Source organism: Ceratotherium simum, chromosome 20 (genome assembly GCF_057802395.1).
Source record: "Ceratotherium simum simum isolate JZ-2026a chromosome 20, ASM5780239v1, whole genome shotgun sequence".
Taxonomy (NCBI): domain Eukaryota; kingdom Metazoa; phylum Chordata; class Mammalia; order Perissodactyla; family Rhinocerotidae; genus Ceratotherium; species Ceratotherium simum.
In genome coordinates this window covers 20688612-20709278 of record NC_141919.1, presented here as the reverse complement: position 1 = coordinate 20709278, position 20667 = coordinate 20688612, and the positions used below count along the sequence as shown (strand labels likewise).

The 20667-nt window shown below is 36.7% G+C and overlaps 1 protein-coding gene and 1 long non-coding RNA gene across 5 annotated transcripts in view; one reads left to right on the top strand and one right to left on the bottom strand.

Moving 5' to 3' along the window:
* Window positions 1-422, bottom strand: part of PTAR1 (protein prenyltransferase alpha subunit repeat containing 1) — a 50560-nt gene extending 50138 nt beyond the window's left edge. Inside the window, exon 1 of one of the 2 annotated variants that reach the window (XM_014795450.2) lies at window positions 269-422. In XM_014795450.2, the coding sequence (XP_014650936.1) occupies window positions 269-354 (86 nt within the window). In that variant the 5' untranslated portion in view covers window positions 355-422. The remainder of the gene's footprint in view (window positions 1-268) is intronic. The other variant, XM_087444507.1, reaches the window with a different exon arrangement.
* Window positions 423-500: 78 nt separating this feature from the next.
* Window positions 501-19615, top strand: LOC147914376 (uncharacterized). Of its 3 annotated transcripts, none has more exons than XR_015555428.1 (5): window positions 501-636; window positions 4556-4654; window positions 13063-13122; window positions 13908-13963; window positions 17380-19615. It is a non-coding gene; the product is annotated as an uncharacterized LOC147914376 (long non-coding RNA). The 3 variants fall into 3 exon arrangements; XR_015555427.1 differs by having other exon boundaries at window positions 4550-4654; XR_015555426.1 differs by having other exon boundaries at window positions 501-4654.
* Window positions 19616-20667: the final 1052 nt, after the last annotated feature.

The window sequence follows — 20667 nt, the reverse complement described above, 5'->3', positions numbered from 1 at the left end:
GGTGGGAGGGACAGGGAAACAAAGTCGCCCCGTTGTGATTTTCCCAGGTCACTTCCAGGGACTCGCCCGGGAGCGCGTTCCGGTAGCGGACAGCGGGCCCCGCGGCGGCCGACAACGGTCCAGCCGCGACCTCGCTCTGTCCCCTCTTGCGAGGGGCGCGCGGGCCGGGACCGCCGCCCGTGGTCCGCTCCAGGCTCGGCCCCGCCTCCCTCCGCCCGCCCCCGACGACCCCCCGAGGCGGTGGGGGCGCCGCCAGCGCGCGACTCACATGTGCGGGTTCCTCCTGAAGGCGTTGGTGATGTCCTTCACCACCCGCTGCACCAGCACGGCCACCTCCTCGCTCGTCTCGGCCATGTTAGCGGCGGCCCCGGCGGCCCAGGCGCGCCTCCGGGAGAGCGCCGAGCCGCCGGCGGGAGTTCCGCGAGGAGCGCGCGCGCGTGTGCGCCGGTTTGGCCGCGCCCCCGCCCCCGCCGCCGCGGCCGCCGAGCACTTCCGGGTCAGCCCGCTGGCGGCGCGGGCGTAGTGGTTGCCCGGCCTGGGGCGGTCTGGCTGGTCCGCGACTTCTTCTGAGGTTCCGTAACCGAGTTTCTAAGCGTCTGAGAAGATGCTGCAGGTTCATTTGGAAAGTTGCCTCAGGTCGCTGTTTTAAACATTTTGTTTTAATTTCTAGTCCCCTGGGGCCAAGGAGGAAGGGGTCATCAAGTCTCTCCCCCAGAGCCGGAGACCGGCCTGAACCCCCCGCCACCCATTCTCAGCTGTTCAGGGAACCAGCCAGGTCCCCGGGAGCTTCTGGAAGAAAGTTTGAGAGGGCGGGTCCTTTTGAGTAGTAGTATCTTGGCTTTTTGAGAGCTTGTTCGCCTTACTTGCCCAACTGGGAGGATGAGTTGGTCCATAGACACTCGTGGCGGAGTGAAGCTCCGTTGGACCGTGTTGGTGACCTCGTTTTGTACCTGCCCTCCAATTTCGGCCTTTGAGCGGCCGTTATCAGAAAATTAATTTAAAAAATTTAATTAATGCATTAAAGGAAGAAAAAAAGTAAAGGAAAAGTTATTTGCCACCTGGATATAGGGAGTAGAAGTGCAGAAATCTTTTTTAGATTTTCTGCTTCGTGTGTACTTCATTTGCACGTCATTTGGTGTCCTTTGAACGTTGTGTGTCGATTTTGGAGTTAAAAAACAAAGGCTCTGACAAGGTTTGCTCTTAATAGCTATTTACCTGGCTACAAAAAATTTTTGTAAGAAAAACTAGCTTTCTAGTCCATTTGGATTTCGAAATGCCATAATTCAAATTTGCATGTGTCAGATTTTTCTTCACTCTTCTGTGATAGAAAAATCTGGCTGCCTTTGGTTCAGTTCTTTTTACTTAATCCTTGAAATTTGTATCTTTTAAAGACTTTTTTTAAAGCAAGCTTATAGTGTGAACATATAATGTTCAACATAATGTGAACATATGTGGAGCATTTGAATTAGGGTTGATGATCGTGAAAGTAAAAACCATCCACTGGATGCAAAATTATAAAGCATGATACCAATTCTCAAATGGTTTGAGTTAGACAAGTCTTCTTCCTCTTCACTTAATCAAAGCCTTACATCCTTTCCTAATAAAAGTGGGAAGTAAATCCTGACTTCTGGAGGCAGAGCTCAAAGCAGCACACTCAGAAATAGAAAATTTTTTCAAAGATTTTATCTTAAAAATTAGTGTGATTTTTGTATTTCACTCTATTTAACAGGAAAAAACCAAACTTTGTCCCTAAATCCTGAAGTAAAATGGATATTCCAGAAAGATAATTCCTCTATATGATTATGTATATGCCCTCCCCACATACACACACATGCATGCACACCCACCCTCTTTGTACCATTTGAAAGGCATGAATTATATGTCTCATGTTTCTTCTAAGAATACACCAATTGTTTCACCCAATTATTAAGGATCTGTGATGTTTAGAACTCAAATTTTTTAGAATTGGAGCTTATTAGAACTCGGATTAAACCCCTAATTTTGCAGATAAGGCAACTGAGGTTCAAAGAAGTTGGGAATTGAAATTCACGAGACTTTAATGTGTATATAAGAATAGGATATGATAAATTTAGCATGATTTTGCTGAAGGACTTAAAGATTTATGTTCAGGGATCTGCAGAATGCATTTACTGATAATAATGAAATGTTGTAAATAGCTTAAATGCCCAACATTGGGGATTGATTAAATTACAGTAAATCTATGTGAGGAATACTATTTAGTCGTTTAAAAGCACATAGTAGGGGCTGGCCTGATGGTGCAAGTGCACGTGCTCCACTGCAGCAGCCCGGGGTTCGCTGGTTCGGATCCGGGCACGCACTGACGCACTCCTTGTCGGAGCCGTGCTGTGGTGGCGGCCCATATAAAGTAGAGGAAGATGGGCATGGATGTTAGCTCAGGGCCAATCTTTCTCAGCAAAAAGAGGAGGATTGGCATCAGATGTTAGCTCAGGGCTGATCTTCCTCACCAAATAATAAATAAATAAAGTAAAAGCACATTATAATTAGAAGAATATATACCAAACTCCTAGAGAGAAGTATATTTACAGGAGAATTTTACTTTCTAAGTAACACAAAAAACGAAACACAATTTTTGTAATTTAAGAAAAGTTTTTAGAAGTATATGTTAATAAAGACATGGATATATTTGTTACTTAGCCAACTATCTCTTATGCATATTAATTTTCTTAGGATGTATCTGATTTTTAAGTGACCATGCTTCTAATTATTGTTCACGTGGCTGTGAATGTATTTTAACAATCCTCCCACACTCCCCCAAAATCATGCTTTTCATATTTTAGAAGACTATTTGATGATGGGGGAAAAGGTAGATATGTAATGACAAAAACAAGTACCAAAACAGCATACAAGACGACCCTAATTTTATGTATACAAAATGAATTGTACATAATATAAATAGAATCCTATATATGATAGGTTCGGAGGATATAAACTAAAATGTTAACAATGGTTATCTCTGTGTGATAGAATTACTGGAGATAATTAAGACATAAATATACATTTGTTATACTCTTCTGGATGTTCCAAACTTTCTACAGTAAAAATCGAATGTATGTGTTGAGAGGCCTGGTAGGAAGGAAGACACCAAGGTGGTTTTAATGACAAGCTGAGCAATTACTGTTGTGAAGAATAGGAGATGACCTTATAATCTGTTTCTATCTTTGCTCTGTATTATTCTACTTATATCACTACGATGTGGTGTTTATTTACTCTGTTTATTTGGATTTGAAGTCCATTTTATCGTAGTAACATTATGCAAGATAGAGTGTAAATAGTACTAAACATGTTCTTACTGTGTGCTATCATTACAAAAAAAACAAGCTTATTTCCTCCATTAAAAAAAGTAAATGCTAGGGCCGGCTCCGTGGCTTGGCGGTTGAGTGCGCGCGCTCTGATGCTGGCGGCCTGGGTTCGGATCCCGGGCGCGCCCCAAGGCACCACGTCTCCGACCAACCCGAGGCCGAGTCCCACGTACAGCAACTAGAAGGATGTGAACCTATGACATACAGCTATCTACTGGGGCTTTGGGGGGAAAAAATGAATAAATAAAATCTTTAAAAAAAAAAAAAAAAGTAAATGCTCAATTTTAAATGCTTCATTATAATATTACCATATGACTAACTATATACTTGCAGTATGCCGAACCTCAACCTTATCACTATCCTAAAATTTAAAATCCAAGAACTTACTAACAAAGACATAGAAGGGAAATATAATATTATGAAGAAGCCACAATATCAATATCTTTTTATGAATTCTTAAGAATTAAGTCAACAGGAGTACTGTCATCTTTAAAGTTTTTATTAAAGACCATTTCAAGAAAAGGAATAGAAATTAATAAATGAATTTAAAAAGATGTGCATTAAACTTAGGCAAGTTTTGGTATACCCTTTGCCTCAATGTGTGGGTTTATTTTCCCAAATACAAAACTTCATGTATAATCAAGAACTATCTTTTTAAAGAATCATGAAACCACCCATGAATGTGAATGCCATCTATTCTTATATTTAGTTGATATCTCTAGCACTTCATTATTCTAACTGTTGAGGAAAAAAATGAGAAAATGTTTGTGATAGCATCTTTAAACTGTGAAACACTCTACAAATTATTACTTATTTCTGTGAATAAAGCATCATTATGAGTAAATCAGTTTTAAAACACGATAGTAAACTAAGACTAAGCTAAATACTAACTTTCAATATGAAACTTTGTTGTTTAACATTTCTAAACAGAATTATTATACAGCAATTACAATTAATCTCCTAGTTAAAACATGAACGTTTTTTAACCTAACAAAGTAGTTAAATGTTATCAAGATACTAATCATGATGATAATTTTAAATGACCAGTTAATGCTGACGTTAGAATCCATGAGGATAAAAGAATGAGGATACTAGTTGCATAATATGGTTTTTGTTGCTGAGTAAGTAATGTTTTGGTTTTCTTGACATTTGATATTTTCGAAATGTCATCCTTTTCCTTTGCCCTCTTCTTCCTTCCTCCCACGGAGGCCCAGGAGACTCATGATGTAATCTTCAGAAAAGAACAGGAGAAAATGTCTGGAGAGAAAAAGATCCAATCCAGGACCTGCATACAGAAACAGCTAGGGAGATGGGTATGTCTCCATGATGCAATGAATGTTTCTCATAGTGTCTCCATGATGCAATGAATGTTGCATCATGTAATTATGACAATAATGAAAACCATAGATTTAGGTTAAAAAAATCATAGCTGAAAATTTAGAAAGGTAGTAAAAACTTCATTTTGATTACAGAAGAAGAAGAAGTTCAGTCAGACTTCTTCAGTAACTGCCTAAAAGCAAGACAGGGCTAGCCCTCCTGTTCTTTATCTTACTTCTTAAGTTAATTTTTCAACTCAGAAGTTTTGTAATAAAAATACACCTTATTTCTCAGTTTCTTCCTGTTTCTATGTTTTAAGCCATCTCAGAAAATCGTCAAAATTAGCATTAGGCCAAAATCACCCACAGAAAATGATGAACTTTCTTTGTTACATGTTGAATTATGCTCTAATTTGCAGTATAGTATTTATACAGACTGATAGTCTGAGTTTTAGGAAGGAATGCCAAAGAGTAACTCCCTAATTAGTGTCTTCTGACACTTTAATTTCTGTGGTAAGTCTCCCAAATCACCATCAGTGTGCAAAAAAGACAGTGCAAAAGTTAGTGCATTGGGTTTATAGGAAGAGAAGGCTAAGTACCACGCCTAAGAGGATGGGACTGCAAGCAATTTTACTTATTCCACAAATTTTAATGATTGTTACTGTGTGTAAGACATTGTGCTAGCTGCTAGGTATACGATGGTGAGAAAGACAGACATTGTTCTTGCTATCTTGTGGAACCTGCAGTCTGATGGAAGAGATATACAATATTCAAGTAAACAGACAAATATATAATGAAAAATTGTAATACATGACACGAAAGGAAAAGCAAGATACCACGATAGATGATAACCGTGTGGGAATAAGGGCATCGTTTTAGACAGTGTGGTCAGGGAAGCCTGTTTCGGGTGGTGATATTTAAGCTCCGACTTGAAAGATGAGAAGGAACCGGCCCTGTGAAAAGCAGAAGAGCCTCACCTGTAGTGCAAACAGTGTGTGTGAAGGCCCTAAGAAGAAAAGAGCTTACATAGCATGTCTCAGGAATTGACAGAAGACCAAACTAATAACTTTTACTGACCTGACAGTGTTTTGTAAAGTGATTTCAGATTCAGTACTGCTGTCACCTGAATGTCAACTATGGGCATGATTGCCTAGCTCCAATTTTTTCTTCCTTTCTATATCCTCTGTGTTTTTCATTGTGCTACACTGAGCAGCTCACTATGGACAGCTCATGTCATATGGTTACGTGGTATCCTATACTTAGTCCTGAGAGCCCAGTAGCAAGCCCAGAACTGTTTCTCAAAAGGATAATATTTATCAAAAGAGGAAGGTAGGCTTTTGTTCAAAACCCTAAGGGTATTGCTATTACATTTTTAAAAATTTGCTACCATTGGGTCTTCTGGGTCATATGGCCCAAGATCAGCTTGCATGGAAGCTCTGGGATCCTTTCAAAACTGTGAGTTACTTAGTAAATTACTCAAACTAAAGCATTCAAATAGAGTATATGTGGCCTCCTGAATCCAAAGTGGCCCTTGTGTCTCTTTGTCAGTGGTAGAGTGTACAAGATGAAGCAACTTGCCCTTCACCTTGGTAGAAATATTGTGATATGTCCCAGACTACTGGACTCTTAGAAACTTCACCATGGTTAAAGACCCTTGAATGTTTTCAGAGTTTATCTTTCATCCTCTGTCCTGTATGAGTTTACCAAGGCGCCTAGAGTATTTGCTACTTACTACACATGAAGTTGAATACCTCCAAAGGAAAAAAGGACTAAAACTCTCATTATACACTCATAGACTCCTGTATTTTTTCCTTGTAGCAGGTATCAGATGTAATTAACAGTTGTCCAACTAGTTCAACATCTTTATCCTTCTATAGAATGTAAATTCCACAGGGGCTGGAACCCTATATATCCCCTGTAGTGCTGTGTCCCTGTACCTTGCCTTGGATATAGTGGGTTCTCAGTTAATACTTGAATGGATAGATGGATGAAAGGAAATGATGGGAAGAAAATAGGAAAGGATAGAATAGCCAACATGTAGTATAGATGTAATGAAGAATCAGTAGAGGAAGTCATCTAGGAATTTAGTCAGAGGCCTAATCATTAAGAAACTTGAGGCCATATTCTTGCAGTTGAAATTTTTCTAAAAGATTGCCAGGAGCTATTGAAGGGGTTTATGCTTCTTTGTTGAAATCCACTTATTCTGCAAGGGTGCTCTCATTACTTAATACTTTGTTTAGTTAGACAAACATACATAAATGAGCACATACATACACACTTTGAGTTTTATCACATAACGAGAGAATCCATTTCATTTTTAATTTTGTTTTCCTAGCATCTGGCATATTACCTGAACATAGTAAGCACTTCAATATTTGTCAAATGAACAAATAAAGGCCCAATTAAAATGCCAACTCTACCGTGAAGCCTTTTGTGATCACCCCAGCTAGAAATGCTTTCCTATATTCTTGAACTCCATTGTACTCTGTGTGGTCTTTGCTTGGCACTTTTCGTGTATTGCCTTGTTTTATGGTTATTTATGTATATCTTTTACTAAGTTGGAAGGGGTTATCAACTTCATTTTTGTATCCCAACAACGTAGTAACAGTTTCTTATATGAGGCAGGTGTTGAGTACATATTTATTGAATGGAAAAAAGAGAAAATATATTTACTCTTTTGTTGTTAATGTTATGGATAGCAAAGAATTATGCAATGAGAATCATAATTCTTAAAGTTTATCATTCAGTTGTTATAATTTTCATAGATGTATTTTATTCTATAATTTGATGTTATTTTCACAAATTGAGTGGGTGTGGATGGTACAGGAAAACTTTTGTTTTGGAAAAAGTTATAAATCATGTAAGTCTTTTTAAAAACCATTTTTTAATTGAGATATCCCATACCATAAAATTCACCCTTTTAAAGTGTAAAATTTTGTTGTTTTCAGTATATTCACAAGATTATACAACCATCACTGCTATCTAATTCTGGAATATTTTCGTCACCCACTTCTGAATCTGGTTCTGATGCTAGCTTTGTCACTTCAGATTGGTTTTTTTTCTTTCCTTTTAGCATGCCTTGTAGTCTTTTGTTGAAAAATGGACATGATATATAGGATAATAGAAACTGAGGTAAATAGAGGTTTTTTTCTTTTTAATTTTAATTTTTTTTTTTTTGCAGGGTAAGATTTGCCCTAAACTAACATCTGTTGCGAATCTTCCTCCTTTTTCTTCCTTTTTCCTGCCCAAAGCCCCAGTACATAGTTGTGTATAGTTGTAAATTCTTCTAGTTCTTCTATGTGAGCTGCTGCCACAGCATGGCTACTGACAGACGAGTGGTGTAATTCAGCACCCGGAACCAAACCTGGGCCACCAAAGTGGAGTGTGCCAAACTTTAACTGCTAGGCCATCAGTACTAGCTATGCTGAGGTTTTATGTTAATCTTGTTAGGAGCTGGGCTGTGTTTAATGTTTGCTATAACTATAGGTGCACAGGATTCAGTTTCCTCAGATGTACTTCTATTTTTTCTTTCCTGTTGTCTTAGATTTCTCTAAGAATTTCTTCTTAAATAGAATCTGTGTCTTGCCACTCTTTCAGTTGCAATCCACTGTTATTATACTGGAGTCCTATTGATATGATAAAGTGTTGTGGAGAGGAATTGTTCTGTAATTTTATGAGTAACTCTCAGTCTTTTAGTGGGCCTGATTCCTTGGGCTATGACCTTCAGAAGTGCTTCCTGGCTTTTTTCTTCTCTCTTAGGTGATATAGGGAGGATAGATGGTGGGGGGGGGGGGAGTGTTGGCTGGAGCTGGCTGATTGCCCTTCCCTTGGTCATATAAGGTTCTGGTAACATCATTTCACTTGGAGTGTTGGCCCTTACTATAGAGAATGCTTTGGGTGTGTTTCAAAATGATTACTTAAACCCTCCCTGTGACTACAGTGGGAGGGTATTTTTGGGGGGTCATCATCATGAGAACCTGGTGGGATTCCTTGAGGTAAAACCCATAAAAGTGTTTGGGTTCCCTTAAGATTGGACCCCTAAGGAGGTTCTCAATCTTGAGCTAGTCCACACTCAACCTACAATTTGTCAAGATTATCACTTCAGTGTTCATAGCAGATTAAGGCTCCAGGTAAGCTGATCTCAGCTGTAATTCTCTGTATTTGCCTGTCTCTCAAATTTCTGGGTGACAGTTTGGTCTATAATTTCTGAGTGATTTTAATTCACTGATGAGTCTAAGAAAAGTCATTTATTTTCAGTTTGTTTATCTTTTGTCTTATTGTAAGGCTGGGAGTGAAGACTTCCAGGCTCTTTACATGTTGTATCTGAAACCACAAGTCCCCCAGACTTTTTTTTTAAAGGGATAAATAGGACATATTTTAGACTTTGCGGGTTGTGTGATCTCTGTTCCAGTTACTCGGCTCTGCTGTTGTAGCATGAAAGCAGCCATAGGCAATCCATAAATGAGTGGGAATCTCTATATTGTTTTTCTATTATTTCTTTTATTTCTGCTCTAATCTTTACTATTTCCTTCCTTCTGCTTACTTTCGGTTTCGTTTTCTCTGTTTTTTCTAGTTTCTTACGGTGGAAGGTGTTAATAAACGAAATTCAACTGAGTAAATTTGAAGATCTAATTGACTTTGTTAAATGATTCATGAATCAGGCAGCATCTCATCTCACCAGCAGAAAAATACTCTGAGGGGTTACACAATGTGGAAGGCTTGTATAGTAAGGAGAGTGGGACAAGGAAAGGAAGTCATCAGCAAGGAAAAAATGAAAATTCATTGGAGGAAAGTGAAAGTCCAGGTGACAACAGCTTCTCATTGGCTGAGCTGCAGCATCTTCCATTGGCTGGGCTTGTTGCTGGGCAAGAAGGAAGTCTTCCCGCCTCCTGCTGGAGCAGTAAAGTAGTTACATTTCCTGTTAGGGAGTGCAAGGTACATCTCTTCCTGTTGGAGTCTGTAACTGATGCTGTAATTAATTGACACTGTAATTGACATCTTCCTGTTTGGGGTAATTGACATCTTTCTATTGGGGGTAATTGATATCATCCTGTTTGAGGTAATTGAGGACAAGTGGTAGGGTATGGCCTCCCTCTACAGGCCTTCCTGACTCCCATTTTAGTTGAGGTTTTCTTTATTAATTTTAACAAAGATTAGGTTATTGATTTGAGATCTTTCCTCTTTTTTATATGGGTATTTAGAGCTATACATTTCCCTCTAAGCACTATTTTAGCTGAATCTCATAAGTTTTGTTATGTGTGTTTTTATTTTCATTTATCTCAAGGTATTTTCTAATTTCCCTTGTGATCTTTTCCTTGACCTATTGATTATTTAAGAATGTGGTAGTTAATTTCCACATATTTGTGAATTTCCCTAATTTATATCTGTTATGTCTCATTTCATTCCATTTTGGTTAGAGAACATACTTTGTATGATTTCAATAGTTTTAACTCTATAGATGCTTCTTTTATGGCTTAACATATGGTCTATTCTGGAGAATGTTCCACGTGCTCTTGAGAAGAATATGTATTCTGCTTTTCTTAGGTAGAATGTTCTATAGATGTCTATTAGGGCTAGTTGGTTTATAGTGCTGTGCAAGTTTTCTATTTCCTTGTTGATCTTTTTTTCTAGTTGTTCTTTTCGTTATTGAAAGTAGGATATTGAATTCTCTAACTGTTATTGTTGAGTTGTCAGTTTCTCTTTTAATTCTGTTTGTTTTTGCCTCATGTAATTTGGGGCTTTGTTGATAGGTGCATATATGTTTATAATTATTATATCTTCTTGATGAATCGATCCTTTTATCATTGTAAAATATCCTTCTTTGTCTCTAGTAACAAATTTTGTCTTAAAGTCTATTTTTTTCTGATATCAGTATAGCCACTCCAGTTGTCTTTAGATACCATTTGTGTGGTTTATCTTCTCCCATCCTTTTCCTTTTAAGCTATTTATGTCTTTGAATCTATGTCTTGAATCTAAAGTATGTATCTTATAGACAGTATTTAGTTGGATTATGTCTTCTTTAAAATAAAATCCATTTTGGGCTGGCCCCATGGCTTAGCGGTTAAGTATGCGCGCTCCGCTGCTGGCGGCCCGGGTTCAGATTCCGGGCGCGCACCGGCGCACCGCTTCTCTGGCCATGCTGAGGCCGTGTCCCACACACAGCAACTAGAAGGATGTGCAGCTATGACATACAACTATCTGCTGGGGCTTTGGGGGGAAAAAAATAAATAAATAAAATTATAAAAGAAAAAGTAAAATAAAATCCATTCTTCCAATTGCTGCCTTTTAATTGGAGATCTATTTATATTAATGTAGTTACTGATAAGGAATAATTTATATCTGCGTTTTCCTATTTTCTATATGTCTTATGTGTTTTTGTTCCTCTGTTCCTCCATTACTGCCTTCTTTTATATTAAATAGATATCTTATAGTGTACCATTTTAATTACCTTATATTTCTTTTATTGTATTTGTTTTTTGACATATGTTTTTTAGATTTCCTAGGATTACAATTAAAACCTTACCTTATAACAATCTAGTTCAAAATAAGAACAACATAATTACAGTAGTATACAAATACTGTATATAATACTGTTACTGTCATACATATTCCATCTTTATATATTGTATGCCTGTCAACACTGATTATACTCATTGCTTTATGTAGTTGTTTTTAAATCAGATAGGAGATATAAAAAGAAGAGTTCCAAACTAAAAAATATATTTATACTGCTTTTCATATTTATCTATTTAGTTACCTTTACTAGTGCTCTTTATTTATTCATGTGGACTTAAGTTACTGTCTAGTGTCTTTTCATTTTATCCTAAAGGACTCTCTTTGATATTTCTTGTGTGGCAGTCTGCTTGTGATAAATCCTCTCAGTTTTTTATCTGGGAATGTTTTTCCTTAATTATTATTATTTTTTTTGTGAGGAAGATCGGCCCTGAGCTAACTTCCGATGCCAATCCTCATCTTTTTGCCGAGGAAGATTGGCCCTGGGCTAACATGTATGCCCATCTTTCTCTACTTTATATGGGATGCCACCACAGCATGGCTTGACAACTGGTGTATCAGTGTTGTGCCCAGGATCTGAACTTGCAAACCCCGGGCCGTCGAAGTGGAGCGTGCGCACTTAACTGCTATGCCAGCGGGCCAACTCCTGTTTTTCCTTAGTTTTTGAAGGATATTTTTGCTGGATGTAGGATTCTTGGTTGATAGTGTTTCTTCCAGCACTTTGGGTATGTCATCCCACTGCCTTCTGACCTCTATTTTTTTTTTTTTTGAGGAAGATTGACCCTGCACTAACATCTGTAGCCAATCTTCCTCTTTTTCTTTTTTTCTCCCCAAAACCCCAGTACATAGTTGTGTATCATAGTTGTAGAGTTGTTGCTCTTCTATGTGGGATGCTGCCTCAACATGGGTTGATGAGCAGTGAGTATGTCTGCACCCAGGATCCGAACTGGTGAACCCCGGGCTGCTGAAGCAGAACGCACAAACGTAACCGCTACACCACGGGCCGGCCTCGACCTCTATGTTTTTTGATGAGAAATCCTCTGTTAATTCTATTGAGGATCACTTGTACATGATGAGATGCTTCTGTTTTGCTGTCTTCCAGTTTTTCTCTTTGTCTTTTGACAATTTGATTCTGATGTGTCTAATTGTTGCTTTCTTTGAATTTATTGTACTTGGAGTTTTGTTGAGTTTCTTGCATGTGTTAATTTTCATCAAATTTGAGAAGTTTTTCAGTCAGTGTTTCTTCAAATATTCTGTCTGCCCCTTTCCCTCTCTCTTTTCTTTCTAAATCACTCTAGCAATGTTAAATATGCTTAGAATTTTAAGTTTCATTATTACATTTTTTATTTCTAGAAGTTCTTTTACAAATATGCTAGGTTTCTTTTTAGAGTTACCTGTTCCTCTCAGATACTTTCAGGGTTATCTTTTTATTTGTGTAAGCAAATAGCCATAGTTATTTTATAATCTGTATCTAATATTTCCAATGTCTGAAGTCTCTGCATATCTGTTTCTTTAAATTATTGTTTTGTTTGTTTCGTTCATGATACTGTTTCCTTGTGTGCTTATTATCCCTGAAAAAATAATTTTTGGGGATTCTATAAAGCCTAGGAGGAAGATATCTTCCTCATGGAATGATTTACTTTTGCTTCTGCCAGGTGCCTGGTACACCACCAGTCTGTCACTACCTTAAAACCAATTCACAGCTTAGGTTTCCTGAATATGAACCTTTAAAAAATCTGTCTTAGGGCCATCCCATAGCCTCAAGTTCTCAGGATATTTTTCCTTTACTTTCTCATCCTCCGATGTTCTGTAGGGTGCTACAAGTGGGGGTGAGGGGTGTGGGTGTGTGTACATCTGGTTCATCCATATTCTAATCAGTGTGTCCCTTTCAGATCCTATTTGATTCCTCATCTGGAGATGGCACTTGGCTTTGACATCTGTTCCTATTGCAGGTGAGGCTGCCAAAACCAAAGGACATTGACCTGGATCAGTACATGTCCTCAGGACAAACACGGCTAAGGAGTTCCACTTAGCTATCTGGGTTTCACTTTTCCTTAGATTTTTGACCTGTTGGTTTCTAGTCTTCTGACAGCTCTTCAATGCTTCGAGGAGATGTTTAACTAGCATTTAACTAGCATTTTAGTAGTTTTCAAGTAGAATATTAAATTGAACAATCTAGCCCACCATTACCAGAAATAGAAGTCTGCAAAGCTTCTTTAAGGATAAAACTATAACAATACTACCTGAAATCTTCTCTTATTATATATCATAAAAGATAAAGATTGGAATAGAAAGTTAGAAAGACATTTTTTAGATTTTTGAATTAATCACAAAAAGTCTTTCATTAATACATGTTTAATGAATCACTTGCTGTTTTGAAGAAGACTGGGTGCTGAAAGGATACAAAATTTTAAACAGCACAAATATTTTCATTAGGCAGGTTTTTTTCTAGTAATTTTGAAATTGCAGTGTCACTTTTAATTAAATTACCTTTCAGGATTAACTCGTTTACAGGAACAGTTATGCTATCTAACCCTCTTAAAATCTCAGTGTGCTGTGGGCCTACTGTTAGGATAAAAAGGCCTATGGCATAGGATTGCATAATTGCACTTATTTAAATAGGTTGTTTTATTAAACAGGTTATTTTATTGAAACAGTAAGTTATTAAACAGTATTAATTAGTTACTTATTAAGCAGTATTTTATTTAAACAATAAATTTGTTTCTTATTGCTTTAGGATGGCTACAAACCAAGTTTCTTTTTTTCACGTTTTAGTTTTGCATCATATATAAAGTAAGTATTAATTTTTTACACATTCTTCAGGGACCCTACATTTTATAGACAGAATTAATGTTTTGGGTTTTTTTGTGGTCTTTACTATCTTATATATCTGCCAAGTTTATGGAGCCCTATTGTCATTCAATACAATGGTTCATTTGAAGTATATGTGAAAAAGAAACTTGGCATAAAGCCACAAATCACTAGTTGATGTATTTTTAACTTTAAAAAAGAAAGTATGGTGTTTACCACTAAGAAACCTCAATATACATTACACTAAGAGTGCAGAGATTTCTACTCAGAATTCATACAACAGCCCTTATTGAGGTGTTTTTGGATATGTTAGATGTAATTCACTAATCACAAATTAAACACAAGTTGATTTTGTGTGTGCATTGTGACAGCATATTTTATTTGCAGAAAAAATGTTTTATTCTTAACAACTTATGGGATCATGCAAAAATCTTGGGCAATAAGTTAATATAGATGTTTCTTTGCTGTATAACTTAATAAATATAAGCAATGATTTAGCAACTATAGAGTTTTTAATCCAAGTAACCATTTATTAGCTATTAATGAGGTATAAGAAGGAATGTTAATTGATTTATTTTCTTAAAATATGTTGCAATATTTCATTAAAGGTATAATGAATCATTGTAAAGAAAACTGTAATGTAGAATTCTGAGATTCTTATTTCCTTATTCCATTTTAGGCTGAGTGACAAAAATTACCATCAATACATGCAGTGTTGCTCAGATATTTTAATTATGTTTTGTCTTGTTAATTCACTTAAATTTGTTTATTTTATAGGAAGCTAATTCATATGAAATTTATTATAAGATAGACTTGAAGCACGTTCTTAACTTTATTTTCTGTTTTATGAAAGCCTATATTTTTACCATGCTAAATTGCATTATGCAATTGTAATTTCTTAGTGTTATAAAGAATGTAGTGAGGTTTAGCTGTCATATGGTGCACTGGTGAAAGTGGCCTCATGGAAATGGTGTCATCCTGGTTCTTGAGTGAAAGAGAAAAGGAACAGACAGGAAACTTCTAATAAGAGTATAGAATTTTTTTGTTTTGTTTTCGGTGAGGAAGATGGGCCCTGAGCTAACATCTGTTGCCAGTCATCTTCTTTTTGCTGAGGAAGATTAGCCCTGAGCTAACATCTGTGCCCGTCTTCCACTATTTTGTATGTGGTATGCTGCCACAGCTCGGCTTGATGAGCGATGCGTAGGTCCGCACCCAGGATCTGCACCTGCGAACCCCGGGCCGCGGAAGCAGATCACGCAAACTTAACCACTACACCACCAGGCTGGCCCCTAGAGTATAGAATGTTTTTGATAACAGTTTACTAGAAAAAATCTATAGTTTCTATAGTTTAGTTATAATGAACAGGAATTACTAATATTAAATATAGTGTGACTTTTCAAAAATTTTCCTTCCTTTTGCCACTTGACAGCAAAGAAATGAATATTCAACTAAACACATAAGCTACTGTGTTCATATGTAACTTATATTTTTAATGTAAGATGGAAAGCTGGCTTACAGCCACTTTATTAATGCACAAAAATAGTCTTAATGAATCCTAAGAAAATCATACAGTCTCATGAATATTATTTGCTTGAAAATCTTCCTGTATTTTATAAACTCTAGTTAAAATGACTTAATGTGTTACTTGAGGAAATTTAATGCTGTGCTGTTGAATATGTTCTTTATATGAAAGTTCAAGTAAAAGATTAAAAATGCATTTCAGTTAAAATGGTTTTATATATTCTCTCAAATTTTTTGACAAGATTTAATTTTGACCAAGAGTAGTTCTGACCACATTACACTTCAGGGCCCTCTAGTAGTCCACATTAATTTACATCTGTGTCAGAGTGAGTTAGGTTTCTCACTGCCAACAGACCATAACCCAATAATAGAACCAACTAATATAAGCTATCTTTTAATCATTCTTTTCATCATTAAAATCCTTAGGTAAGTCCATGAGACAGTGCCAACTCAATATCAATGTCAAGAAAAGATTGGCTCTTTATTACTGGCTCTAACAGAGCTGACAACTTTCTTCCATTTCAACAAGAAAAGTGTTATTTCATAAATATGTTTTTACTTTCGGGAAAAATGAGTGAAGCCATTTTAGAAATTAATTTTATACTCTCTTTAGAACTTAAAATAAATTAGTTATCTAGGAAGAGTCAGTCTGACTAGTGATAAACCTAAATTGTAGAATTAATTTTAATGTGATTTTATGTCTTTCAAGTACCCTATATTCAATAGTTGGAACTATTAAGTAAATATTTTTAGCTTGGTTTAATAAAAAGATGAGGTATTTATGGTTAGCAGCATCCATCTTCACATCAACAGTCTATTTAATGAAGCATTTCAATTGAGCAAACATTTGTTGGGTAATTGCTATGTGCATAGCATGTCCATAGAGGTGACAAAGATGACCAAAACATAGACCCTGCTCCCAAGAAACTTGTTTTCTAAAGCAGATTAACCTTATTCACCTGCCTTTTTATTTAGATGCAAATCTAATTTGCATATTGAGACTTTCTTTTAAAATAGAACAAATGAAAACTTTTGTTTATCCACTCATTAAAAGATCAAAAACGCTCTATCAGTATCATCCTAATAAAGGCGATGTAACTTGTTTAAACAAAATATATTTCAGGCTTTTATTTCAGAAATTATATTTGGAAAAATCTAAACTGCTCCCTGACACCTTTTTGACTATGTAAATAACTTTTTCATTTTAAATTATAAATCAGAATTGGAACTCAATGCCATGCAGTTTAATTCCTTTGTTTTTAAGAGGGAGTTAATTGTATATTATTAGCAGCCAAATGTAGATTTTAAAATTAAAATGGCTTTAAGAAAATCTAAATTTGTTGTTTTAAATTCTAGCACAGGGTTTTACAAGCAAGTTCTCAGTCCATTCCTATATATTGACTTTAAAATAAGAATTTATGTTTCTAGAATAAGTAATCTTCTAGCCTAGGATATTTAAAGCTTCCAAGAACTGATAGAAGAGAAAGTTTAGAAAACAATTTACTTTGTTCTGGATAGCTGTTTCCTGGTAGATAGATTGGAAACCGATAAGTTATCTGGATGGGGAAACTGGGTTTGTTAGTTCTTAGACTCTTCCCTTTTCTGCTAGCATTTAGATTGTCTCTGCTGCAAGAAAAAGACTGGAACTAACAAGCTCCATGTAGTATTTTGAGACATCATTGTGTGTGTGTGTGTGTGTGTGTGTGTGTATCTATCTATATATTTTAAGATCACTTATATAGGAGACAAGTCTGTTTCATGCCACTGGCCTTCAGTCTTCCTTACTTGAATATGGAGAGAGAATGGAAAAGGAGATTAGAGTTGAAAGTGTTTCTTTCCACACCTTATTTCTTTAATTTCTCTTTTTGTTTCTAAAGGTTGCATACAAGGCAAGCTGTGCAAACACTAAACTCTGAAGAAAGCACAAAGTGAAGGCACTGGAACATTTAATAGGCTGTTTTGAAGAATAATCTTTGTTTATTTTTTCAAGTTAATGACTGATTGATTTGGTGGTGGTGGTTGGATCATCACACATGTTAGGTTCCTGACCGTCTGTCAGATTTTCGAAATCATGTATTAATTCAACAGATATTTGTAGAGCACCTGTTACATTCCAGCCACCATTCTAGGCACTGGGGACCCAGTTCTTGTGGAGCACATAGTCTTATAAGTTTTCTCACCTGGGTGTTTTTTCATTACTCTATGAGATGTTATCTACCTCTTCCCCCATTGTTTCAGTTCATTTGCATCCATTTTCCCATGTTAGGATCCAACATGATTTTGTAGACAACATATAGTTGGGTCTTGTCTTTTTATCCACTCTGACAGCCTCTGTCTTTCAATTGATGTATTTAGACCATTGACCTTTAAAGTGATTATTGATATAGTTAGATTGATATCTACCATGTTTGTTACTGTTTTCAATTCATTGTTCTGGTACTATGCTTCTTTTTTTGGTCTTTTCTTTTTCAGTCTTCTCTGTTGTTGTTTTTTTTTTTTTTTTGTGAGGAGCTAACATCTGCCAATCCTCCTCTTTTTGCTGAGGAAGACTGGCCCTGGGCTGACATCAGTGCCCATCTTCCTCCACTTTATGTGGGACGGCGCCACAGCATGGCTTGACAAGCGGTGCATCGGTGTGCACCCGGGATCTGAACCCCGGGCTGCTGCAGCGGAGTGCAAGCACTTAACCGCCACTCCCCTGGGCCGGCCCCTGTCTTCTCTGGTTTTAATGGAACATTTTATATAATTCTATTTTCTCTCCTCTCCTAGCATATTGTATTCTTTTGCTAGGGCTGCCATAAAAAAATACCACAGACTGGGTTGCTTAAACAATAGAAATTTGTTTTTTCGCAGTTCTGGAGGCTACACGTCCAAGATCAAGGTGTTGGCAGGTTTGGTTTCTTCTGAGGCCTCTCTCTTTAGCTTGCAGAAGGCTGCCTTCTCACTGTGTCCTCACATGGCCTTTTCTCTGTGCATGCACATCCCTGGTGTCTCTTTGTACATGCAGATTTCCTCTTCTTATAAGGACACCAGTCAGATTGGATTAGGGCCCACCATAATAATGGACTCATTTTAACTTAATCACCTCTTTAAAGGCCTTATCTCCAAATATAGTCACATTCTGAGGTACTGGGGGTTAGGGCTTCAACATATGAATTTGTGGTGGACATAATTCAGCCCATAACACGCATCAATTATACTTCTTTTTTAACTTTTTTTGCTGGTGTCCTAGAGTTTGCAATATACATTTACAACTAATCCAAGTCCATTTTCAAATGACAGTATACTGCTTCAAGGGTAGTGCAAGTACCTCATAATAGTGTATTCCCAATTCCTCCATCCTGTCCCTTATAACATTGCTGTTATTCATTTCATTTATCCATAAGTGATAATCACCTACTATACTGTTGCTATTATTATTTTGAACAAACTATCTGTTAGATCAATTAAGAATAAGAAAAATAAAAAAATTTATTTTACTCGTATTGCTTCTCTAAGGTTTTTCCTTTCTTATGTAGATCTGAGTTGCTGACATATAATTTCTCTTCTTTCTGAAGAACTTCTTTTAACTTAACAAACTCCCTCAATATCTGTTTATCTGAGAAAGTTTTTATGTCTCCTTCACTTTTGAAGGGTAATTTCACTAGATATAGAATTCTAAGTTGGTGGTTTTTTCTTTCAACACTTTAAATATTTCACTCCATTCTCTTCTTGCTTGCATGGTTTCTGAAGAGTAGTCCAGTGTAATTCTTATCGTTGTTCCACTATAGGTAAAGTGGGTTTTTTCCCCCTGGCTTCTTTCAAGATTTTCTCTTTGTCTTTTATTTTCTGCAGTTTGAATATGATATACCAAGGTGTAGATTTTTTTGTGTGTTTTATCCTGCTTAGGGTTTTCTGAGCTTCCTGGATTTGTGGTTTTGTGTTTGTCATTAATTTTTTAAAATTCTTAGCCATCATTACTTCAAACCTTTTTTCTGTTCCTTTCTCTCTTTCTTCTCTTTCTGATATTCCTATTATGTATATGTTATTCCTTTTGTAATTGTCTCACAGATCCAATGTAACATTCTAACATTTTGAAATGTCCAAAAAATACTTTTTCTCAAGAATAAAGGAAAATCAAAAGTTGGACTTAGGAACCATGGTTCTACTTCATTTGTTTATTCATTTATTCATTCATTCAACATATATTTTTATTGAATGCCTACTTTGTGTCAGTTCTCTTAGTGCCTTTATTTAATAACATGGTGTTATATGTATTATGTCCCTTAAGTATTTCTCAGCAGTGACAACTTCATCACTTTGGTGATGAATAAGGAATTCATAATTCATTCTTTTGTTGTTCATTTCTGGGATTTAACAGAAACCAGTGGAAGAAAAAAAGCATGTAAAAGCCTGCAATGACATTTTCAGCTTTTATACAGAAAAAAATAGATATAGAATTGATGGTATTACTATTTACTATTACTGCATTTTGCTTTTGAAGGAGAAGTGACTGTATGATCATCAAAATACATCAGAGGGGCCGGTCCAGTGGTGTAGTGAGTAAGTTTGCATACTCCACTTCGGCAGCCCAGTGTTCGCAGGTTCAGATCCCGGGGGCGGACCTACGTGCCGTTTATCAAGCCATGCTGTGGCAGGCGTCCCACATATAAAATAGAGGAAGATGGGCATGGATGTTATCCCAGGGCCAATCTTCCTCAGCAAAAAGAGGAGGATTGGCAACAGATGTTAGCTCAGGGCTAATCTTCCTCACCAAAAAAAAAAAAAAATCCATCAGAAAGTAAAAAATAAAAATGACTATGCAACCTGTGCAGGTTACACACAGTTTTGTTTATGGTGAAGACCTCCAATGAAGGTGAAATATGTTTATGTATTTTAATGATTTAACATTAAAAGGGACCAGTTTACAAGAAGAAAATTGACACCACCACAGATGGCTTTATTTTACCCCTTAAACAGGGTTCTTTTTGCCATATGGAGAATCATGCATGAACAGCAGCTCATTCTTCAGTCTGTAATAGTCCTAACAAAAGGGATGTCTCTCTCTCTTTTTTTTTTTTTGTGAGTAAGATCAGCCCTGAGCTAACATCCAATGCCAATTCTCCTCTTTTTGCTGAAGAAGGTTGGCCCTGGGCTAACATCTGTGCCCATCTTCTTCTACTTTA